The following is a 26,281-nucleotide window of genomic DNA, read 5'->3' as shown; positions in this document are numbered from 1 at the left end:
CAAAAAAAAAACTTTCTTAATACTTTATTGATGAAAATAATTTGGTTTATTGCACAAATATTGAAGAGTTCATATTGCTCTTATGACAAGTTCATAAACCTGAAGACTGGCGACTTTTCATAGATTTATCCAAGTATAGTTAAAAGTTTCTACCACACATCGATAACAAATACCCTTCGATACCAATCGCTTATGGTATTAATTTGAAAGAGACAAATGGTATGATGTAAGACGTTCTTAAAAAAATAAATTATAAAAAACATAGCTGGCACATATGTAGTGATTTGAAAATTATAGCTATTTTGTTAGCATGCAGTTAGGTTATACTAAATACATGTGCTTTCTTTGCAAATGGGACAGCCAAGCTAGTGATAAACATTATGTTACCAAAGAGTGGAAGAAAAGAGATAACTTAACTCCAAATGGGAAAAATATTATTCATGAGCCCTTAATTAAACCCAAAAAAATATTTTTACTCCCTCTTCATATCAAGCAAGGAGTAATGAAAAATTTGTAAAAGCAATGAAGAAGGATAGTCTTGGATTTTTGTACATCTGGAAGAAATTATCAAATGTGGGTGAAGGAAAAATTAGGAACAAAGATTTGTTGTTCCTCAATAAGAGTTGGTCAAAGATGATATATTTAACTCATATAGACGATATATTTAAATAATATAGACGGTGCAGCTTGGGCTTCATTTAAAGATATTTGCAAGTTTTATCGACAAATAAAAATCGGACAATCACCACAATATTGTTAATCAACTTCTTACTTCATGCAGAGCTATGGGATGTAATATATCTTTGAAAATACATTTTCTCCACTCACATCTAGATTTTTTCCCGGACAACCTCAGATACATATGTGACGAACATGGTGAACATTTCCACCAAGACATTTCGGTGATGGAAAGCCGCTATAAAGGGAAAAGGAATACTAACATGCTAGCCGATTACAGGTGGACATTAATTTGGGATGTGCCTGAGGCTATTTATAAAAGTAAAGCATCAGAAAAATTATTCTAACACAGGTATGGCCATGCAAAATTATAAATTTTACAGATTTTAACTATATTTTCCCTTAATTATTTTTGAAGCGTAATTTATTTAAAACTAAGGATGATAGAAAAATTGTATTTACAGTTCGGTAATGTACACAAAAAAGCATAACACTTAAAAGAAACATTAAAAATTTTTTTTGTCTATCAGCGTTATATACAAAAGAAACCCTGGTTGACGTGCAATATTTTTTTCAGATTATTACTTCATTTTTTACCAGATGTTAAAAATAAAACAAAAACCAGCAGATTGTAAGTAAATATGGGAACGCATTCTTTTGATATTAGATAATACACCTACTCATCCTTCATGGTTGCTTAGAATTGCAGGACAGAATATTTTATGTTTTCTTTCTATCTCCAAATGTTACATCCATTTTACCACTAATAAGATTAAGGTGTTATCATTTCCTGAAATGCCTTTACCACAAGGAATTTATGGAAAAAGTTGTTTTGACTGATAATGAACATATAAGCAGCACGATTAAGATGATCGATGATGTTAAATTGAATGACTGCTATTATATGGTGGGTGATGCATAGAATTATATAAAAAAAACATGACACTGAAAAGAGTTGAATAAAATTTTAAATAGAATAAATCCCAGGAAAACTGATGAAATACACTGTGAATGTAAACAATTATAATTAAGTTTGCAGAAGAGACACCAAGCTGTACAAACTGAGACTTCAAGATTGTCGATGAATGGATAATCAGCAATGATAACAATTTGTTGACAAGATTGTAGAGACTGCTAACAGCTAAAAAAAGGCAACAATTTGCATCCAAGGTAAATAAAATAAATATAAATGACAAACATAAATGTTTGTCTATCGCTATGAAGTGATTGGAACAATAAAAAGTTATTCTACACAGATACATTGATTAAAACAATTATGTAATCTTGCAACTATAAACAAAGATCAACATTAAAGCATGTATAGATAAGAGATTTTTTTAAAAAGTGGTATTTTTTTATTATTGACTGTCACTAAGTTTTACTCTATTTAATGTACTGTAATTTTTTTTAATTTTTTGTGATTTTTTGGAGATGATATTCTTTATTACACAAAGTAACTTAATCCAATTTCTCTTCAATGTTTTTCTAAGTAAGTTTTAAAAAAAAACCATTTTTTATAAAGTAGTATAACAATAAATTTTAATTTCTTCCAGATGACTTCTATATGTGTTATATTTTACATTACATTGTATGTATGGCCTAAGTATCTTTTAATTTTACTGATACATTTATTATTTAGTATTCATTTTTTTAAGTAAAATACTCATTAATATTAGAATTTTATGCCCAGCTTGCATAATAAACTTTTTTTAGTTTTCTAATTATCCATATTCAGCCTTGCAAAGGTCAAGCCGGATAATTGGTTTCCCACTGTAATTATAGCTATTTAAAAATAGTTAGAGATAATATCAGAACAGAGAATTGAAATCAAATAAAGTGAAAATTAACAGCAGCAACAACAAAATTAACAACAGGAATTATGTATCAAGATGTACATAAAATATTATTCTAAAAAATAAATAAATCAAATAAATAAACAAAAATATTATTTATGCATTCTTCAAGTATTTACAACCTCATGTCCAATTGCAATCAATTTACATTTAAAAAAAAAAATAAGTAATAGTAAAAGTACTTACAAAATAATTAAAATCTAATACAAAGTAATGTAAAGAAAACGAAAAGTAAATGTCAAATAAACAATTAACCTTTATCATACCTAAAACAAAAGTGTTATGTTAACATTGGAAAATCAATTTTAATCTGAATTTTATCATGTGACATAAAAGCTTAGCTTTTTTCATATCAACTCGATCAAAAAAAAAGAAAGAAAATAAAAATTAAAACAGATTTTCAGAGAAGTTTTTAATACTATACTTTCTTAAATACATAAAATTATGAACCACTTAGTTCAGAGATTCATCTGCTATTTTAGTAAATGGGAATTAAAAATCAGATTCTTTATGCAACTAAACATAAAAAATGAATTTCACAAAAACATTAAGAAGTTTTCCAAATAATTTTGTTAGTCAGCTATAATATACTAGTACATGACTAGCAGCATCAAATGGCATCTATTCCATATAAAATTATAATTTTATTTTCAAGAATTATTCTTTTAATGTAAATGTAATGCACTTTAACCTGAAATCAAAAATATTACCTGCTTATTTACTCCATGTTTTTATATTCATAAGTAATTCAAACAACTTTAATAAAAAAAATTCTATTATTTGCTTGTTACTGCATGCATTGTTATTCTGTTTAAAAAGCAGATTAACACATTTAGAAAAAAGATTCAAAAATATGACCTAAATACACAATCAGTAATAATGAAAACATGAAAATCCTAACTGTAAATTTCAAGAGTTAACATTATGATTATATTTATATGCGAGATATTTACTGTGAGATAAATTAATGATTTGCGTGATAATATATTTTATATTTTATTTAAAACATTTACACTAGATTCTAATTTAAGTTTGGTAAACAATCATTATTTTAAATGAAACTAAATACACAGAGATCAAAACATTATTAGTAAATCGCTTGCATTAAACATTTTTGTATTATCCCTGTATTTTTGTAAAACTAACTTACTTTATCATGAAATAATGTGTATACTAAAGAAATTATGAAAATTATATGATTAATCCTACAGAAAAGGCCTTTTAAAAATCAAATTCATAAAATAACTAAGTATAAATCTTTAATCCAAATCAGAAGATATTTATAGAAGATTAAATTAAGATTTTATTAAATAAAATTTTAACAGTTAAAACAATAGAAATACAGTATAATTCTACTTATTCAGTCACTTTCCTTCCTGTTAAATAACTAGTAAAGCTCCAATTGTTAACAGTTTTTGTTCTCAAGAAAATTCTGAACAAGTGGATCCTTCTTATATACAAATAAAATCAAAATCCAAAATTTCCGACTGCAACTACTAGTTTTCTATTACATACATATTATACATGTACACGTACTCCATGAGTTAGCTTTACCCAACAAATTAATCAGTCTCAAGTTAGAATTTATCTACAGCAAGGCAGTAAACAGAATTTCTGAAAAAAATTCTTAGAGTAATCCTATCAAACACAAACACGACGGAGCAGTAACTGAACAGGTCAAACATTCTTATCCTGAATCAGTGGGCCTATAGTCTAAACCTAATGAACATGCAGAAAAAGTAAAGAAGTCAAGTATATAGAAAACTGTAGTTAGCAAGAAACGGAAGAATTACCCATAGAAAATCCAGAAAGACAAACAAACCTGTTACAAAGAAATGCTTCGAAGCAAACTCAGATAGATAGATAGATAGTTAACTGCCCAACTCACAAATATTAAACAAATATCAAATGAGAATATTCTCATTACAGACTTTTTATGGATAGTGAAATACAATAACTAAGCGAATATTCAAGAGCCATTTATAAAAGTTAAAACCTGAAACTAGATCAGAAACATATTTTTATTTTATGTAAACAATTCTAATTTTTTGTAATTTTGGGATTTTAGATTTAATTTTCTAATAAATTTTTTTTGGTGAAATACATCTTTTGAGTGATTAATTTAAGCTAATTTGTATCTTTTTTGCTGGTCTTTATTTTTCTTTTATAAAATAATAAGTGAACTATTTAAATTTTATGCAAATTTTATTTAATTTTTTTTTTCAATTTTTATGAAAAAGAAAAAGGAAACTAAGTTACAGATGATGTTACTAAAAATTCATAAAATATAAGTGAGATGGTAGAATAAAATGCTAAATATTAAACTCTGCTGTATCATATGCTAGCCAGAGTTTCTACCAGTTGAGTTGTAAAGGCCAACTGCTGCATGTTTATTTTTTCTGATGAACTATTTGAAAGGAACATGCCAGGCAAATCCGAAAAATTGTACAAATAAACAAAAATGCATAAATATAGTCATAAAAAGGTTGAAATTATTACTAACAAACAATTATAAATACGAGATTTTAAATAATCCATTCAAACATCTGTTAAAGGTACAATAACAGTAGAAAGGCTAGGAGTTAACCACAGCACAAACAGAATGTGAACATTCCCATTCTTTTTATTGATTATCCACATAATCAAGATTTATTTTAGATTTTACAACAGCTGATCTGCATATCCAGTAGAAATTGTATGGAAAGCTCTCATGCTGTTTGTAAACCATTTTTAAATCTTTTTAATACATAATTTTAAAAGTATTGAAAAAATGAAAAAGTAATATTCATTAATTAAACAATACTAAAAATAAACATTTAAATATTATCAGGAACTATTAAATGGATATAAAACTTGTCTCTTTAATATACCTCTATATTTTTCATTACAGTCACAACGATGCTGTTCAGCATTGCAGACACCATTGCTAAAACTGCAATTGTTTGGACAGATTGGAGTATCACATGCTTCACCTATGTAGAGGGCATCACATGTGCAGACTCCATCTATACAAACACCATGTCCAGAACAGTTTTGATGCGAAGTTCTGCTTGGACATGAATTTAACCTGAAAAAGAAAAGATAAAACAAGTATAAATCCTCTTATCAGTACATTACTTCCTTTAAAACATTATTAGAATATATCAATTACAACTTGACAAATAATAACAACAAAATGGCACAAATTAACCTTCTAAGGAGATACAACTGACTTACTAGACAAAGAAGAGCACTACGTCTAAAAAAATTGAATACTTTCATTCAATTCACAATCATAAAATTTTCTTTTCTAAGTAAATATACAAAAAAAGGCAATCCTTTCAACAATAAAACAATAAATGTTTTACAAAAAAACAAACTTAATTTTATGGAAGAATCCGAATAAATAAAAGATTTTTAAATGAAAGAACTTGAGAAAGAAAATATTTTACCTATCCTTATGCAATTATGGTTACACCAGTAATGGAAGGCAGATATATATATATATATATATATACACACGAGCCCATAGATTTAACAGAAGTATAATCAATTGCAAGTGCCTTGTTTATATTTTTAAAATTGTTGTAACTAGTAAATATACTCCATCAAGTTGCTGTGCCTCATCTCCAGTATGTCCATATCAGTTTTAGAATTAAGTTGTTTGGCTCCACTAAATTAGTATTAAGTAGTCTTGTCATTATTTTATAAGTAAAAAAAAAAAAAAGACTTGATATTTAACAAGCAATTAATTTAACTCACATCATTAATAGATTCTGTTTCTTTGTTGAACTTAATTACAAATTCTTCTTCATAAAATTTATTTATGGTATCATAAAAAATTACAAATCATAATAAAATCAATTTAAACTCGGAATAAACAGAATTCTTATTATTTACTGTAAAAAAAATTATTTATTTATAGTCATATCCACAGTCATGGAAACAGTAGATTGTACAAATTCAATCCTTAAGGACAAACTGTACAACATTGAAGCTCGTGTCTGTGATGATATTAAAATAAAGTTATAATAATTTTTAACGTTTGCAAGGTGTTTCTTAAGAATTAAATTAAAACCACTGAATAAGTTTTAGGTATTTATAACAAATTTATCTATTATTAGGCTTTGGTTTTACATTATATATGAACTGTAAATATGTTATTCTACAGATGTAAAGATCAAATTCTTATACCGTTGTATGCAAAAGAACTATTCATCATTCATTTTAACAACAGAAAAGCAAGAAACTTCCTGGACCATACACAATGTAGGAAGGCAGACTTTCTATTACTGTATCTGAAGAAAAATACAAGAAAGATAAGTTAATAAAGATGCTGCTTAACAATGTTAAAATAAAAGTAAATTGTACTTCTATTGAACTATTCAGAATTGCAGCACCAAAGATCCACACTGCCACAATTATTAACAACCTAGAGGAGATGGCACAAAATGTGTAAATTACCAGATTAAAATGTTTAGAACTCAGCATTGGCTAGATTAATATGAGTTACTATACTAAAATATAAGGTACTGAATTCATATGAATGTACTATTATATCTTGACAATGGCTAATGTGTATTTCAGAACATTGTGAAGCAAAAATTCACAAACAACAAAACATCAGGCTTACCCAAATATGTCATATATTACTACATGATCAGAAAAAAGTAAGAGTAAAAAAGAAAAAAGCACATAATTTTTTATTAATTTAAATGGGGAAAATTTAGGTAATAAAACATAACATTATTTAATAAAAACAAACAGCATGTACACCATAAAAAACAAACACATTATTTAAAAGAGAATGGTATTCCTATAATCATGAAGAAAACCATTCAGTGTGTTTTTTAAATTTAATATGAACTATATTGTCATGATATAAAACTTAGACACAATAAAGAATCGGATAAACTATTCTTAAATTTATATTAAAGGCAATATATGTACAGGATTCCCCATGAAGAAACAAACTTTCAGAACATGTTCTGTCTGTGAAAATAATGAAAAAAGTTCATATAAACATATGTCTGGAAACGTTTTGTTTTTGAGTTACGGCTAGCGAAAAATTTTACCTGGATTTCAGCTTTTCTAATAAAAGGTCCTACTCTAATTTTTGGGACCTAAGAAGTAAAGTTGATGGTCTCTTTTATGTAATTGACCTGGGAAATAGGATAAAACTGGTCCCAAAACTGTAATTCCTGTAGTCTTTAGGATATCCGATGTAAAACACAAAATTCAGTGTCGAAAAACAAGTTTTATTTTAGGTTTGTAGTACTTTAGCTTTGTTAAATGGCTAATAAATGCAGAAAATTTAATAATAAAACTTGTAGCGAATTTAAGTCTAAGAAAATGAATGCAAATACAGTCAATCAAAAAGTTTAAAAACCAGGTTTTTATTGACACAAAACAGAAAAAATAGATAGAAAATCATATTATTCTTTTTGTTAATAATAAACATTATTCTTAATACAGCAAAACAAAAAAAAATTAAAATACATTTTAGTTAAGTCAGGTGATCATGGTGGCCAATTGTTTCGTTCCCCATGTCCAATCTAGTTTAAGAATGTAGTATTCAAGTGATTTCTAGCTACTAAAGCAAAATGTGGCATTGCACCATTGAGCTGGAAAATCATTTGCAATCTATTTTGGAAAGGTACATCCTCCAAATGAGCTGGCAAATTATATTCCAAGAAATGAATGTATGCATCTCCTGTACGGTTTTCATTGAAAACAAATTATACCAGAATTTTGTCATATACAATGCCACACCAAACATTAATGTTAAATCTATGTAGAAAACTGGTTTAATCCATGTGTACTGTTTTCACTCAATCAATGACTATTTTTAGAACTGAACACTCCATTTCTTATAAGTGACTTCATCAGTAAATAAAACTGAATTTACATTATCAGTGTTGTCTAGAAGCCAATGACATTAGTTTAACCACTGACTGCAAATTTTGAACCTTCTACAGGCAGAAAGAATAAAGATTTTCTTTCTGTAGGACGCACCACACTTTGGTTTTTTGACAAACCGGTGTGACATGAAATTTGCCTTCTACTAGTACTTAGGCTACGCTGGATTATGCTGAATCGCACGATGTTCATCATTATCACAATGATTTACTTGGTGTGCAACACAAAAACACATTGGAATTGAACCTTTCATTCTTAATTGCTGATACACAGAAGAAAAGGTTTTCGTATTTGGAATCTACCTTCCATGAAATCTCTCCTGACATTCATGTCGAGCAGCTTCAGAATTTCCATTAGAAAATCCATAAACAAAAATTATATCAGCATATTCCTCATTAGAAAATTGAAATGGCAATTTTACATGACAATACTACACTTCCTGTATCTGTATGATAATTTATAACAACAGATTCAAACGAAGTACACAATTTTCATTGCTGATCGGCTGTTAATATTGCCAACCTACACAATAAATTTTTTTAAATATTTCTAACATGCATTTCAATTTAATTTTTTACATAATTATTTTGTTTTACCTATGGAAATAATTGAATATATACAGCCATTTTTTAATTTTGTTATTTCTTTTCAAAATTATTTTCAGTAAATAGCATTTTTGTTTTTAAAAAATATGTTTATTAGACACAGAAAGAATATGATATTCTATCTATTTTTTCTCTTTTGCTTCAATAAAAACCTGATTTTTAGAAGTTTTTATTGGCTGTATTTACACTAATTTTCTCAGAATTACTAAATCTTTCACATTTATTAGTCATTTAACCTAGCTAATGTACAATAAATCTAAAAAAACTTGCTTTTCCACACCAAATTTTGTGTTTTATGATGGATATCTTAAAAACTACAGGAGTTACAGTTCTGGGACTTGTTTTATCCTATTTGCCAGTTCAAATTACATAAAAAAACCCATTAACTTTACTTCTTAATTTGGGTCCCAAAAATTACAGTAGGGCTTCTTTTTAATAGAAGGGTTGAAATCTAGGTGAAATCTTTTGCTAGCTGAAACTCGAAAACAAGTCATTTCCAAACCTATGTTTATATGAACCTTTTTCATTATCTTTACCAGCAGAACATGTCTGAAAGATTCTCGGTTTCTTCATGGGACATGAAGTATATATGTTATTATTATTTTTCTATAATCGATTCTTTCAGGAATCATATTTCTCTGCACTATACAAACTATATTAATCCGGTCAACCCAAGTACCGAATTAATAAAATAAAATAAAGTAGGATGACACCTACCTTATTCCATAATCCAAGCAACAGTGCTTTCAGGAGTACCTCGTATCATCAGTTGCTCTATAATTTTTCAAATCTTTTGTTGCAAATTACACAATAAAATAAAAATTGTATGTAGCAAATTGCATATTAAAATTAAAATTGATATTTAAAATTAATAAAAGATTCTTTTACAATTAAATCAAAACATAAAAAAAAACTAAATTTGTTTGTATATATTATACAAGACCAGTAAGTATAGCAGACCTCAGTAATGGATTCCTGCCAATTAAGAAGAAAGTATAAAAAAAAAATTTCTGAAGTCCAGAAGGGTACTAAAAGGGTTCTTTTTCTTAGGCTAACAAGTCCGTTTGACAATCATTCTTTGCAATACTGTCAGTGGTGCACCTCCAACAGCTGTTGTTTAATGAAAAGACCAGACCAGAGTAGAAAATTCCTACTCTGGTCTGGTTTGTTACCAGACCAAAGTAGGAATTTATAGGAAAATGTAAGGGTGCAGACGATAATTCTCACTCTTCAGCAGTTAAGGGATGTGGCACTTCTGCGGGTCAAGTTATAGAAGATTGCTTGGACCAGGGAGAATGTCAGTATGAAGCAAGTATATGCGAATGCTGAGAGATGTGTTCTGATGCGATTGTGAGATAGCGTTATCAGTCAGCGTGCAGTAGCAACACATAAAGTGACATCACAAGCATTCCAATGCGAGCAGTAGGTGAATGCAGGAAGTTGTTTGGCGAGTTATTGTTAGACAATTGTGAAAGTGACAGTACTAAATTCATTCATAAATTGTTAGAGTAGTTCTATTGTAAACAGGAAAGGTATCAACTGTGAATGGAATTGAATGAACCTTATGACTAGTCTAATCTTATCTGGTTCAAATACTGCTGGGTTGACATAATATATCGTTTTTATTGTTAGATGTTGTAAATTTTAATGACATCTTAGATGTTTTTTTTGGGAGGATTTACTTTTATAATCAATATGTGATGGAAAAAGTACGTATCTACTGTTAAACGTTTATATTACTACATAAAAATTCAAATTTTGTTAGTTAATTTCTCCACAGAAATTTCTAAAACCACTGAACCGATATAAAAAAGTTCTACATACTTTTAAAATTTAGTTCTTTGTCAATGATATAGGCAAAATAATAATGACATAACTTCCCTTAATAAACTGTTACCCTTCATGGTAATAAGATTATTAAAATGAAAGTAAAAGATTAGGCATTGACTATGAGAAAATTGTTAATCAAAGATTTGCTATATTTTGGAATCTACTTCAACAAAACCAGAAGTGTCACAAACCCCTTGCATCTGATTTACTCTCACAAACATCGAAATACTGTAATGTTAAAATTACTCTTTACCTTCAGAAAAAATAAAAATAGCAGACTCCTCATGCTCCTTACATGTGGGGAGGCCTCTACCTACTCTACAACAAAAATTCAAGTATTGCGATATACTTTTTTTTCAAATGTATTTTACCATCAAAAAAATAAAAAAATTTATAATAGAAGTTTATACCTTCTTGGCCTCCAAAGAGGTCGTGCCACCTAGCACTCCTCGATTAACAAAATGAAATATCAAGACCATTCTTTTTTCAAAATGTGATCTACTATCAAAAAAATAATAATAATAAAACTTGATGTCCAAGATTAAGCCTTCTTGCCTACATTGGTCTGTAGTCCCTCATAAGCATTACTAATATAACATGAAATATAGCAACATCCTAACAATTCTTTGTATTCAAAATGAGTTCTAACACATAAAAAGTGTAATATATTCTAAATGTCCAAAAGATTCAGATTTCTTGTTCTGTACAGATATCAAATTTCCAGTTGAAGTGTGAGATTGCCTACATTGGTCTGTAGTCCCTCATAAGCATTACTAATATAACATGAAATATAGCGACATCCTAACAATTCTTTGTATTCAAAATGAGTTCTAACACATAAAAAGTGTAATATATTCTAAATGTCCAAAAGATTCAGATTTCTTGTTCTGTACAGATATCAAATTTCCAGTTGAAGTATGAGATTATGGAGTTTAAGTACCAAGATATTCAAACATGTTTCCCCTCAATATGTTCTACTTTAAAAAAAAGAAAAACCATTCAGAACAGGTTCATGCCATTTTTTCTCCAAAAAAAACTAATACTCCTCTAGCTTCCCAAATTAACAAAAATTTTTCAAAATTGTAACTTTTCTTTTTAAAAATGTTTTCTATCTTCTGAAAAAATTAAAAAACATAAATTTGGTGGTCTTTGTAATCATCATACAACGAATATTTTTTTAAAAATTACATAACTTTTAAAATCTAAAAATACAAGATGAATTCCTTGTACGATCAACATGGTATTTTCATGTCTTAAGTGTTTAAACTTACTGGAAATAAGCCCATTAATTTTCCACTACTATTAATATCACTTAATTGCTTTCTTACTATATAAAAATCATTACTAATTTTAATAAATTCTGCAGTGAAAATAATCATAAACCACAAGTGAAATACATCTTTTAAAATGGAATATTTATGGGAGGGAATTCCCTCCCAATTAGCAACTTCCAAATGATCTCTCACACTGATAAAATAAAAGTTAAAAAATTTAATGTTATATTCATTTATCTAATAAATTTTTTCTGGAAACTATATTTATAGCTTCTATGAATAACTGAAGTACATGATCATCACCTAGCTGAAACAGGGTGCACCTGCTACTAAGTAATTATTGTAAATAATAAATTTGCAAATGTGCATAGTATAAAAAAGAAGAAAACCAAATTATCTAATGGAAAATTAAATCCATAATAGGAAAATCATGTACATGACTATACATTTTCAGAAATACATTTAACAAATTAATTGCACGTTTTAGTATGTTTTACAGAATAAGTTTTAATGTATAATTCTTTTAACAAGTTGTGATGGTATAAACGCGCACACGCAGACACACATCAATTACTTTTGATATAGTATTACCATATCTTCAGTTATGAGGGTCATTCAATAATTAAACAGACAAACGGTTTTAGTGAAAGCAACAGTTAATGCAGGTAATTGAAATTTTTGCAAATGTTTCTTGGCAATCTTGCGAATGTTACCCAGCTGATCGATTAATATTTATGTAAACATAATCTTTAAAGTCATAATTACAATAGTGTGTCCACCCAAAGAAAGTACTTTTGTAAAACAGCGTTCTGTGATCCGATTTTAACTTTCAGAAAGTGTACAACCTTCAGAAATATTCTCTCAGATGAACAAATAAATACAGCACTAGTTGCATGAACTGTGCAAAGAATCGCCTGTTCGTAAGAAATTTAAAATTCAACCATAGGTTGATATGGTCATGTTAACTAACTTTTGGAGTGCCCATGATCTGATTTTCTGGGATTATTTGGAGGAGCAATGCACTATCAACAGCCTATACTATTCAGCCATGATTGAGAACAAAATCAAGCCCGCACTGAAGAGAGGAAATGTCAGGGATGGCAGAAGAAAAGCATGCTTCTTCCTCAAGACAACACTCGACTTCATGTGACACAACTGATGCTGGAAACTATTGGCAAATTGGGTTGGGAGCTCCTACCTCATCCTCCTTACAGCCCTGCCCCTTTGGATTTTTATCTGTTTGATCCAATGGAAGCATCTTTGCATGGCATCAAGTTCAACCACAACGAAGAGGTAAAGAAAAAAGTATAAACTGGCATCTAGATCAAGGTTTCACTGAGGGGAAAAAAAGACTTGTAAAAAGATGGGATACATGCAGAGAAGCTGGTGGGGATTACGTGAAAAGTTAGACAAAAAAATTGTATTTATTTAATAAACCATTTTTGCTGTACAGCTATTTGTTTAATTATTGAATGACCCTCATAGACTGATTGTTTTAGGACAACATCTTTCCTTAATATTTTTCATGATTTTCTTTTGTCTTTGCGTTGTTATTGAAAAACCAATTTACACCATGGGCTGCAAATTTAATTTGAGTTTAAATTTGGAAAAATACAAAACAACTTTTTATATATCACAAAAAAGTAAAATAAAATGTAAAGTTATGAAAAAAAAAAAATAAGCTTGAAAGTGGTGCATATATCAAACACTATAATTTATGATTTACTGGGAGCAAAACATAATTATGCATAAAAGCTCTACACAAATAAATCACAAAACTAGGTTACCATATAGGTAAATAACACTTAGAAATATCATTAAAAAAAAAAACTTTATCATACTGAAGTTTAGAATACTAACACTTCAGTTAGAAACATAAAAATATCCGTGTTGATATTAAAAAAAATCAGTTGACCCATGGAAAAAAAGTACATACATGACAACTGTATCTCACATGCTATTATGTATATAATGTTTCACTTTGCCTCTACATTCAGATTAAACAATCCACACCTTCATAAGCAAACATTCAAACAATGAATGCTTTTAAGCTTATATAGAATGTTCATCAGAGATGATCCTTAGCCAATCAGTTCCATTTTTTAATGCTAGGGCATATAAAATCATTGTATTTTTAAATACTTGAAATTACATTATAGTCACATTTAAAGAGATTTATCCATACAAAACCTTCTGAAAGCACACTATTGTAAATAAGTTGTTGCTTCCAATTAGTAATGCTGTATAGCAGGGACTTAAATTTAAAATCTTAATATCAATAATTCAGCCGGGTAAATAGTCCTGAAACAAACGTTTTTAGTGCCTTCGATAACTTCTTATAAATTGATAAAAAATGTTGTAAATAAATTTGTTTGTGGAAAATTTTTTTCATACCAGAGTAACACAAGAAGCATTTCAGGTTTCCAACCAATGCTTAGGGAGGATATGCCAATATTCTAAGTGGTATGCATATCAACAAATTTAACAAATGATTAAACTAGCTTTTTTCTTTTAACACATACCTGCAGAAATAGAGCTGGAGAGAAAATCATAATTGTAAATTTTTTACTGGCAATTGGTGACAGGAGTAGTTCCTGAACTATTCATACTATTTGGTTGGGTGTCTTAGGATCCACCCAATCGTTAAACCATTTCTTCGCATTCTTATTTTTATACTATTAATCAATAAACTTTCGTTAATTTAAAACTGTTTCCAGTTTCTGTTTTGTGTTGCATCAGGAATTTTAAAATAACAAATTTTATTATATTGTAATTTATCCTAAATCAACTATAATTAATACACAGAAAGATAAAAAATCCAAAAATGCTTTCTGAAAAATTTTGTTTGCTAAAATGCACTTCCAGTAAGTCATCATAAAAGCTATTTTCAACAGAAGAGGGAACCAAAGCTCTTATTTAATTTTTAATTTTTTTTTACAGAAGTCTCAAATTCTTTTACTACTTTCAGAATGCACAATAACAAAAAATAATCCATCAAAAAGGTTTGGAGCTCTTATTCAAATATCTGAAATATGATTCTTGCAATAGATCATCCTAACATGGACACAACAAATAAATTAATTGTTGAGAAATGAAACTCAGTGAAAATACATTGGAAATTTATGTAATTGCTACCACTCCTTACATTAAAAAACCAGGAGAAAAAGATTGATTTCAATTAACAATTTTTCATAATAGTTTAATTTTACATATATATTTGTTTTTTAAAATACTTGGGAGGGATATCTGAACCTTGAAAACAAAGCAATTTTTTCTGAAATCTGTAATAGGAAACAAGTACAAAGTATTTATGTTAAGTTAGTTGTCTTGTAAGGTAGGCAGACTATCTCCACTTGTTAATATACTAATATAGTACAAGAAATAGTGTTGATAATTGATTAATCTCTTAAAATCAACAACAAAATATGACACCTTTTCCACTACAAGATTTCAGTAAACAACAATAATAAAAATTTTAGCAAATGAAGTAAACCGTAGAACAATGTATAAATGTTTTATTTTTTTTGTTAGGCTTTCATCGTACCTACATTTTATCATATGTGTTTGTATTTTCTATATATACTGACTATTTTCAGTCACAGAATGTAATATTTGCAGTGCATTTAATCTAGGAGATGATATAATTAATTACTTTAAATTTCCAATTCTAATTATAAAAGACTCTGATAAATCAATTTTTTTTCTTTGTTTTAGGTTACACTATAAAGAATACAACAGCAATTCCCCTGGAACTTATCTAGGAAAGAAGAGACAAAGAATCAAAAAGTGAAGAGTGGAGGGAGAGAAATAATCAACCTGTAAAGTATCACTGAGCCTCTCAAGAAACAGGGTTACTTTATAGCCTAGGTTCAATATTGTTTCTAATTCCATTTACAAATATTCTACTTTGCAATATCATTGTTATTTCTTTTCTTAGACTGTTACAATTAAATTTGCCTAATAGCATTATACTATAAACATAACTTTTTAGCAATTATTGATAATTAAAACACATTTCTAAGGTGAATACATTTAATTGAATTTCAATAATGACGCTTGGAATGATTTGTCAATCAATGTTTATCTCCACACTCAGCAAACACCAATATACATAAATATGCCTTGGGTATTTTGATTCATAATGAACCCAGCATTCTAATTTTATAATAGCTGACACTCTCTAAAACCTTTTGATAAATATTCAATAAACTTTATTAGAATAATAATAGTAGTACAGTTGAAACAGAATAATAAAAAGTAATGGAATAATGTTAATAAAATAAAAACAAGTTATGTTCATTTTAAATAAAATTTATTATTGATTGTAAAATTGTAAATTTAAACAAATTTGATAAGATGAGTTGTATAATCAATCACACAAATAAACAATGGGATTAAAGTAGATAGAAAATAATTTAACTATTAGTTAATAAAACACATACCTATATGATATGTTGAATCCTGTCATGTTATATGCCACATCACTGTAAAAGTGAAGAAGAGCATAGCCAGATGTTGCTACTAATTCTGGTATGCGTCTAATTGAATAATTTTCTTTGTACATTAATCCGCTGCAAAAAAAATTACAGCATATTAGAAAATTCAGACAAATTACACAGGTCAATGGAAAAGTTGTTTGAAAACTAATAACACATTCTTACAGATTTTTGTGTGCTGGTTTCATAAAAAAAAATAGTCAAAAAACTCCATCACGTTCCATTTTTTCACTAAATTTTTTTAATATTCTCAAAATTGACAATCAATATATTTTATTTATAAAAAATTTTAAGAATAAAAAATTAGGCCCGTGTTAATTTTCTTGATACTTTATTATTAGCTTTGTTGTACGGAATGAATGCAGGTAGTGTTCATCTAGTTTGATACACTAAGATAAGCGACTAATAAGATGATGTAATATGATAAGGCCAAACTCCCAACACAATAAAATTAAGGTTTCAGCAAGAGGAGTTTGTCATCAACTGAAAACATAAAAAATCAAAATTCAACAATTCATTTATTTATAGTTCTTCAAAAAGACACAGTCTGAATCAAAAAAGTACATATATGTATGAAAGGCGAGAAAATAATTGTTATATATTTTTCCTACTTCATTTTCTCAAACACAATATACACAGTTAAATATTTTATTCTTATATATTGAAAAATTAAATATTCATAAATATTAAATATTTCATTCCTCTACGAATATATTGCAACTACATGACAGAACTTTTTTAATACAAAATAAATATGAAATCATTGAGAGAAATAATTGGAGATAAACAACTTTTTTATATAATTGTACGTATACTTAATAACACAAATCATATAATAAAAAATTCATCAAATTTTCTCAAATATGTTTCGAAAATGCAAAAACTCTGCCAATTTTCATCAGCCATCAAATTTTTTACACTTTCAGAAACATCACCTTTTTGGCTTGTTAAATGCTTTATAAAATCTAACAATAATTTTGTATCTAGAGGTTTTGTAAGCTTATAGTGATGAAAACTATTTTTGCACCATAATTTTTCGCAAGATATATATGAATGAATTAGGTCTTTTTTAAATAAAGCTGATGAGAAAAGTTGCATAATTTTGTCTTCATCTAGTTAATATATTCTGTCCCACGTTCTGTGATTTTCTGATTTTCATTAATTTTAACATACTGCAACTTCAAAAAAATCTACATCTGCATTTAGAGCGCTATCTAATTTTTAAATCTTTTCGTTTAGTAAAACAATATATAAATAAAATTAACAATATCAAATATTAATTTTTTAATATATCTGACATTTGGAAAGTGTACAGATAATACCAAAGTAGAAATATTGTATTACAATATTAATATAAAATATTATAATATTATATTAATATTAATTATGCAATAAATTATAATATTTAATTTATGCAACAATATAATATTTAGCTTTTTCATAAACGTTTCTGATTTTTCATTCAATGTTTGCAATGTTCTAATTAATCTACAAAAATATTCCTTTCGACCTACCATACACCATTTTATTATTGTTCCAGCTTCAATGATATTTTCTACTGCGGTACCCAAATTTAATTTTTCTGAAATATTTTTGACATACGACTCTATTTTTTGTTGAATTTTGAAAACGCATAATAAAGATTCTGTTTCAGTTAACTTTTCTTTGGTAAGTTTTTTTTTTGTTATTTAATATCTCTTCCTTCCGACTGTTATATGCTGCTTTTCAAGTACATAAAATTTTTCCTTCTGGCGATTATAAAATTTTCTTGCTTTTTCTTTGTTTCAGAGCTTTCTAACTTCCACAGTTTTACTGTCATTCAAGAAATTTGATAAACATTTGTTTTCTGTCTTTCAGTTATTAGTCTTTTAGTGGCAATCCAACAGATTCTGTGGTATGTGAAAATTGTTCACAATGATTTATTAAATTTAAATCATTCGTTTTGCACAGATCTTTTTCAAAATCCCATGACTATTTTTTTTTTGGTGGATTTTGAAAGTGCTTAATAAAGAATCTGTTTCAATTATTTATTTTTAGTATCCTTTTTTTTGTTATTTAATACCTTTTCTTTTCGATTTTTATATGCTGCTTTATTAGCACGTAAAATTTTCTCTTTGTGGCAATCATAAAATTTTTGTACTTTTTTTCTATTTTGGAGCTTTTTAGCTTCTACTTGTAGCTCTATTTTTACAGTCTTAGAGTCATCCGAAAAATCCTATTGCTTATCACCAACTTCATTAATATCTATTGGATTTACAGGTTCATCAAATGATTGAATTTTGTGACTCACCAAAATGCTATTTTTCTTACCCCAGTATGAATTTCAGGGTACTTTTTAATTTTAGGGTAATTTTTGAAAATGTGAAATTTTTGTTCTTTTAACTTCATTTAACAGAACGATTTTTTGAACAGAAAAGCACAGATCCTGAGGAAAATGTTCAACAGTAGATGTTTGAAACATCTTAATCAGATGTGGTTGCATTAATATTTGATTATACCTGACTTTATCAAGCTTAATACTATATATAAGTGAAACCACAAAGGCTCTAGAAAAAACTCCAAAACCAATATAATTATTTTGATTTTGAACTCATGGAAATTTTATTGTTTTCAAATCAATGAATAGAAAGAGGTGTCGTAAGTAAAATTCCAATTCTTTATTCACTTATAATTATAACCAATTCTTTATTGAGTCGTAATTATAAAGAAATTTTGTATCGTACAAATGTAATTTGTAAACAAATGTATTTTGTAGGAACAAATGTAATGTCAAGGTGTGTACAAAATCTGAATATATTCAGCATCTTTCGATGCAGAAATAATTCTTGAAGGGTCATCTGCATCCACATACGTTCAGACTGAAAAGAAAAATTTTAATTTTTTTTCATCAAACACCTAAACAGATTGATATGCATTTCCGTTAGTCCTAAATTATTCAGAATATCTTCCATGTCACCATGATGTAATGTAGTAGTGAGGAAATCATTCTCCATTTTCAAAATAGATTATTATTCACTTAAATTCCTTATAAATATATCAAAAATAAAAGTAACTGGTAAATAAACTTAGAATGCTTCAACAAGTTCTCTTGAAACCTGGAGCAAGTATAATTTACTGCTTCAACTAGAATCAATTTTGAAGATTCTGGAGCAAAATATCAATGCTTCAACGAGAATCCGCTGAAAATCTCAGAGCATTGATTATTATGCTTAAATAAGAATTCATATACAAAACCAAGAAGTTTTACGACCGCTTTGCAGAATACGTATATGAAATACTTGGAAGCGAAAATGTAGCTAATACTGCGAGGTGAAAAAAAAAGAAAATGTATATTGAAATCAAAATATAATTTTCAAGATGTAAAGTAACGTGCTTTTCTAATTTCAAAATTAGACACAAAAGTATTTTTATTCATTAAAATATTAGAAATATCAAAAACTTATTGTATTTATTCGACTATTTATTTGACTAACAAATGATTAAGGTATACCAGAAAAAAGTCAATTCATCTTCAATGAAGTTTTGAGGAAGATTACATTTTTAGAGTGTTATCTGTTATGCAATATATCATGAAAGTGTTCTGAAATTGTTACGAAAGTTATCAAACAGTTACGAAATTATCCAACTTTATTTATTCAAAATAATACCATTACAATTGTAAAATGTACAATCACATTCATAAGTTTTTTAACCACTATATATATCTATTGATGACTAAAAAAAATGTTAAAAATTATGTTATTTGCTAGAATGTATTTCATTTTATAATTATGTTACTTTAATAATGTGTTTTAGTTTTGCCTTATATCACAAATTGATATTTTAAAATTATAATAAAGTTTATACTTGAAAAAAAATAAATTGGATGTAGTATGTACAATATCTACCTAATAATGACCTAATTAAAATACATTAAATATTACTCATTGTTAATATTTACTTGTTTATTCAAAGGAAAAAACTTCAAGCGATAGGTTATGTTGCACTGAAGCTATTATTAAAAAGTATTTTTGTTTTGTGTTAATATTGTTAAGAATGTGAGCATCATAATAATTCAAATTACCTATGAAACTAATATACTATGCAACTGATGATCAAGTTGAAAAGATTTTATCAAGTGTAATGAAAAAAATTTAATCTAAGTTAAAGAGAAATATTCCACTCACGTAATATATATACTAAATCAATAATATACTAAATCTGAAATCATGCGATTGGTTGATTGGACAATATATAAAGTCTAGTCAATAACTATTCATCTGTTAATAATAAGATTCTTCTTATTTTTATGAAAAATAAATATAATTTTTTTTAATACATAAATACAATATCCCAGTGCCACCAAATAGTTCTAATTGTAGAATAAAAAGTTTACCAATTTATTTCTGTTTTATTTATTCCTTTTTTAATAAAACTAGTATAATCTTTCTTAAATTTTATTATTTCAAGTATACGCTACCTAGTACTATCAAGTACTGCTATCTAGCGATGTGATTCGTAAACACTTTAAGAAAAAACTCGGGGTTAGAACAAAAATTTCACATTTTCAAATTAAAAAACTTGAAATTACAATGTTATCACATATTTATAAAAAAAACCTATATTCATTAAGAACATCTATTTCTGCGATGATATGTAGCTTTATTTCATAAAAATAATTTTTTTTATATTTTAAACAATTTTAAAAATTTTGAAATGTCGATTTGTGAGTTGGTCAGAGTAAATAAATCTTCGGTGTTTCTGCTGTCAGACAAACTTGCGTCATTCTACCAAACGACTTGATTAGAGTGACTTCATGAGTAATTTTTGTCAAGGAAATAGCTAAAGTTATGACTCACTCAATCCTACTTCCTTTCACTCTACTGAAATAAAAATAAATCAGTTGAAATTAGAACACTGTGTTGAAAGGTTTTGCTAAAGTTACACTTATATTACACTTAGTGAAAAAAATGTACTACGCCAATTTTGGGGCAAAAGTTTGTGACCAAGATAAAACATGGGCTCCTCATACAGTTTGTTCTATTTGTGTGGAAGAGCTATGCAAATGGTAAAAGGTAAGAAAAAGTCTTTTCGGTTTGGAGTACCAATGATCTGGAGAGAACCACAAAATCACAGTGATGACTGCTACTTTTGTTCTTGTAATGTACAAGGGTTTAATCTAAAAAATAAGAAAGAAATTGTGTATCCAAATTGTTATTCAGCAATATGCCCTGTGCCCTGTACCCTGTACCCCTCGACCCTGGCGTACCTGTACCTTCAGTTCCAGAAAACCTAAAAGCTATACTGAACAACTCCAAACAGAGTCACAGGATGTTGACAATGATAATGTTGATTTTATTTCTGATAATTCTGAATTTCACAGCATGAACTGAATGACAGAGATTTAAGTCTTCCTAAAAATTTAGCAAAACTTTTAGGATCTAGATTAAAAGAAAAAAATTTATTGGCTCCTTTCACTTCTTTCTCATGGTACAAAAACTAGAAAAAGTCTTTACTCCGTACTTTTCTGAAGATGGAAGATTAATTTATTGGAACAATGATCCTGGTGTAGTGGAGCAGTTGAACATATAGTATAATGTGAATGAATGGAGGCTGTTTATTGACTTGTCCAAAAGAAGCCTCAAAGCTGCTATTCTTCATAATGATAACAAATATGCTTTAGTACCAGGAGGACACTTAATCTGTATTACTGTATCTGAAGGAATGCTACAAGAATTTTGATTAGTTCTGTCTAAACTAAAATATTGCGATCAAGAATGGATAAATACATAATGACTTAAAAGTAATTTCTACGCTTCTTGGGCAGCAGGGAGGATACACCAAATATCTCTGCTTCTTGTGTGAATGGAACAGCCAGGACAAGAAAGGAAATTTGACTAGAAAAGAATGGTCATGTACAGTATTATTAGAACCTGGGAACAAAAATGTAATACAGAAAAGTTTGGTTGATCCAAGCAAAGCCTTCCTACCTTCTCTTCACATCAAACTGGGACTGATGAAACAATTTGTAAAGGCTCTATCTAAAGAAGGAGAGTGTTTTTAAATACAAATGTTTTAAGTTTCTACAACTGTCAGAAGCCAAAGTGAAAGGTGTTTTCACTGGACCAGATATTCATAAAGTTTTTAAAGATGAAGTCTTGCAAACCAAAATCGAGGACATTGAAAAAGAAGCATGGAAAGCATTTAAAGAAGTAATAAATAAATTTCTTAGGAACAATAAGGACCCAGATTTTAAGCATACAGTGGAAAACATGCTAATGAAAATCCAAGACTTGGGCTGTTCGATGAGTTTGAAGGTACATTTTCTGCGTTCTCATATTGATTACTTCCCCGAAAATCTTGATGCTGTAAGTGAAGAACAGGGTGGAGAGATTTCACCAACATATAAAGGAAATGGAATGCAGATATCAGGGAAGGGGGAATGTGAACATAATTGCAGACTAATATTGGTGCATCCACAGATGATCCACAAGCTAACTACAACAGAAAATGTGGCCTAAGAAGAGTTGAAAAGAAAAGAAAAAGGCAATACAAATCCTTGTAGATGTAAGAAAATGTTAAGAAATCCTTTCTCTAAGTCCTATTACTTTTTTATAAATACAAATTTTCCACAATAAATACATACACAATATGCGTTTTATTCATTTTCTTTTTTTAGTGTTGTGAAAAATTCTTATGTGATAGAAAAAAACTGATGGCCATATTTTAAATCAGCGCACAAAATAATACAAAAAGCAGTTATAAGATAACAAACAACTTTCAAATTCCTTAATTTTGTTGACCTGTATTATTAAGGACAACGCATAGCTGAAATACTAATTACTGGAATTTACAAATTTTAGTTTAAAATTAACCTATAATGATATAAGAAACTCATTAAAATTGTACTTTAATAATAAAAAAGCATAACTATTAGGAAAACGATTCATTGTTGACATATATGACTTCAAAATAATCGGCAGCTAGTCCCCCTATACCTTCATGTTACTAAAAAAGAATAGCATGAATATATTTTACACCACCTAGCGCAGGTAAGATGAATATAAATTTTTGCAAGCAACTAATTTATGAGATACAAGCCAGCTTCACCTAAAATTTAAGTTATACAAACTTGTATAATACTCTGAAAATCATCGAAATTTTGCATACCACAATCTGTAAACATACCCAAAGGGTCATTCCACATTAAATCAATGAAAATAAATGCACTTCATAGATTCAAGTCAAGTAATTCAAATAAAATTTACAGGTTTGGCTCTACCCATGAAGTGATGCAAAGAAATATATTTTTTTTCAGATTTTTCAGTCACTAAGTTTTTTGTTAGTAGCCGTAAAGAAAGCAAAAAAATTGCAAAAAACAAGATTTGGGTAATTACAAAAGAATAAATTTATCAGCTCCTAAAAGAGATAGAGAGCTCATTTTTGTGTCATTTTTAAAGCTCTTGGAATGGACTTTCACTTGAAATGTTACTAGACAAGGTTTTGTGATATTAATAAGTCAGGGTCACCAAAAACATTACTTGACCTTGAATATATCCAAAAGTATCTTTTTTTTTAAATTTGAAAAAAATATACTTTTTGCTTCCTTATATGTTGTACATGTAGTAAAAATTTCATAATAGGATTGCAATGGGATCATGTTAAAAAATAATTTTGTAATAATTAGATACAGCAGAATATTCCAATTGTTACCCGTATGTGGCAATTGCTAACTGAGATTCAATCAATGAAAACCCTCACTCCCTTCCAGTCTTCCAGACTGGGTCACTTGATGAGGCAGAGTGCATGTAATGACATGCACTCTTACTGCCAGCAAAAGAATGTACATGTTTCATCCTGTTGAGACAAGTAAAGTAATATTCAGTATGGATCATCTCTTAGAACAGATGTACTCCCTGATTGATCATATCTATAAAGTGATACAAAAAAATATGTTTTTCAGACTTTTCAATCACTCTTTGTTAACTGAGCTTGCCTTTCTCTACAGGTTTGGAATTTTATGACTTTTTTATTTTAATTCTTCACAGTCTTGGACCAGGATACAGTGACGAGCATGAAACCATCAACTTCTACAGCAAGTAAAATGTACTGTTACAATCCATTTGAAAAGTAAAGTCATAATTCCTATAAGAAAACCTGAGAAGTGTAAACAAGAACTTGGTACAAACTTTTAATTTTCTTAAAAAAGGTTAAAAAATTTGTGATACTTGCCGCAAACAGTTAGAAGCATCTGCTACAAATAATGCTGAAGAATCTACTTCTGATGAATTTCAACAATTAGATCCTTTGTGTTCCCCAGAAAAAGATGAAGCTTACACTGAACAAAAGTTTGATGTTTTAAATTAATCACCTATTCAGAAAAAATTACTATGCGAGAAAAAATACCCTCAGGAGAAGCTTAAGAAAGCAGTAGTAGTACTGAAAAGCAAAAATATGGATTCAGATTCTGAACAAGAAGCTATTCCTCTTTCCTCTGACCGTGAAATTATCAACCATCTGAAGGGAAAATTTAATATTACAGATGATAAGAACATAAGGATGCAAATATTGACAACGCTCCCTAAAACCTGGACTTTAAAAGACATTCAAGAAGAATTTGGAATATCAGACTACACTGCGTATACAAAGGCCTGGTTAAAGAAAAAGGTGTCACATCATGTCCTGATCCTAAACCTGGTAGAACTTTAGATTTTGAAACAGCAGAAAAAGTAACTGATCTGTATGGGAGAAAGAAAATAAGTTGAATGATGCCTGGAAAAAAATTTTTATTTCTCTTAGATAAATGTAAGACAAGAACATGTTCAGAAAAAATTAATTCTGTGTAACTTCCGTGAAGCTTTTGCATTGTTTAAACACAAGTATCCACTGCTGAAAGTAGGATTTTCAAAGTTCTATGAACTCAGCCAAGTATTGTGTTCTTGCAGGTGCAAGTGGAACCCAAAGTGTTTGTGTATGTACAATGCACAAAACTTATGGTTATGCATTGTAGAATGAAAGAATTGATAGAAGGTGATAGATCAATTAAGTCTTACAAAGATATTACGATGTATGTAGTGTGTGCTAATCCAACTGAAGCTTGCTACTTTAGAAAATGCAAAAATTGTCCAGGGTTTGAAGAAGTCAAGGAAAGGGAATGAGTTCAACTGCATTGAAAACATCCCCTACAAACAGTGGATACAAGTTGAAAAAAGAACATCTCTCAAGACATTAGTTAAACCTACTGAAGAATTCATCAGTATACTTTTTGAAAAACTTCCGAAACGTCTTCAACACTCTCATTTCTTGCTAGTCAACAGTCTAGTTACCACACTCATCTGAAGCAATCTCTGAAAGAAAGTGAATATCTTTTAATCTGCAACTTCACTGAGAACTATTCATTCATTCTCCAGGATGAAAACCAAGGTTTCCACTGGAACAATGCACAGACAACAGTTCATACCTTCACAATCTACTTCCAAGATCCAACAACAAAAACATTAATGAGTAACATCTCTTCATAATTTCTGAATTTCACACGACACAATAGCATTGCACCTTTTTCAGAAATATTTAATTGGTTTCATGCAGTCTCATTTTACAACAAAACCAAGCCTGATCTATTACTACAGTGATGGTGATGCCTCTCAGTAAAAAACAGACGCAATTTT

General features: G+C 28.5%; 1 protein-coding gene across 3 annotated transcripts in view; it reads right to left on the bottom strand.

Annotated features, from left to right (window-relative positions):
• Nucleotides 1-26,281, bottom strand: part of dsd (attractin-like protein dsd) — a 216,022-nt gene that overhangs the window by 131,268 nt on the left and 58,473 nt on the right. For all 3 annotated transcript variants that reach the window (XM_075376983.1, XM_075376990.1, XM_075376991.1), the window contains exons 3-4: nucleotides 16,581-16,709; nucleotides 5,402-5,598 (exon numbers count right to left, since the gene is read on the bottom strand). In XM_075376983.1, coding sequence (XP_075233098.1) covers nucleotides 5,402-5,598; nucleotides 16,581-16,709 — 326 coding nt within the window. The remainder of the gene's footprint in view (nucleotides 1-5,401; nucleotides 5,599-16,580; nucleotides 16,710-26,281) is intronic.

The sequence above is a fragment of the Lycorma delicatula genome, chromosome 1 (genome assembly GCF_047948215.1).
Source record: "Lycorma delicatula isolate Av1 chromosome 1, ASM4794821v1, whole genome shotgun sequence".
NCBI lineage: Eukaryota > Metazoa > Arthropoda > Insecta > Hemiptera > Fulgoridae > Lycorma > Lycorma delicatula.
Note: the sequence above shows the minus strand (reverse complement) of the source record. Positions and strands in the feature narration are given on the sequence as shown.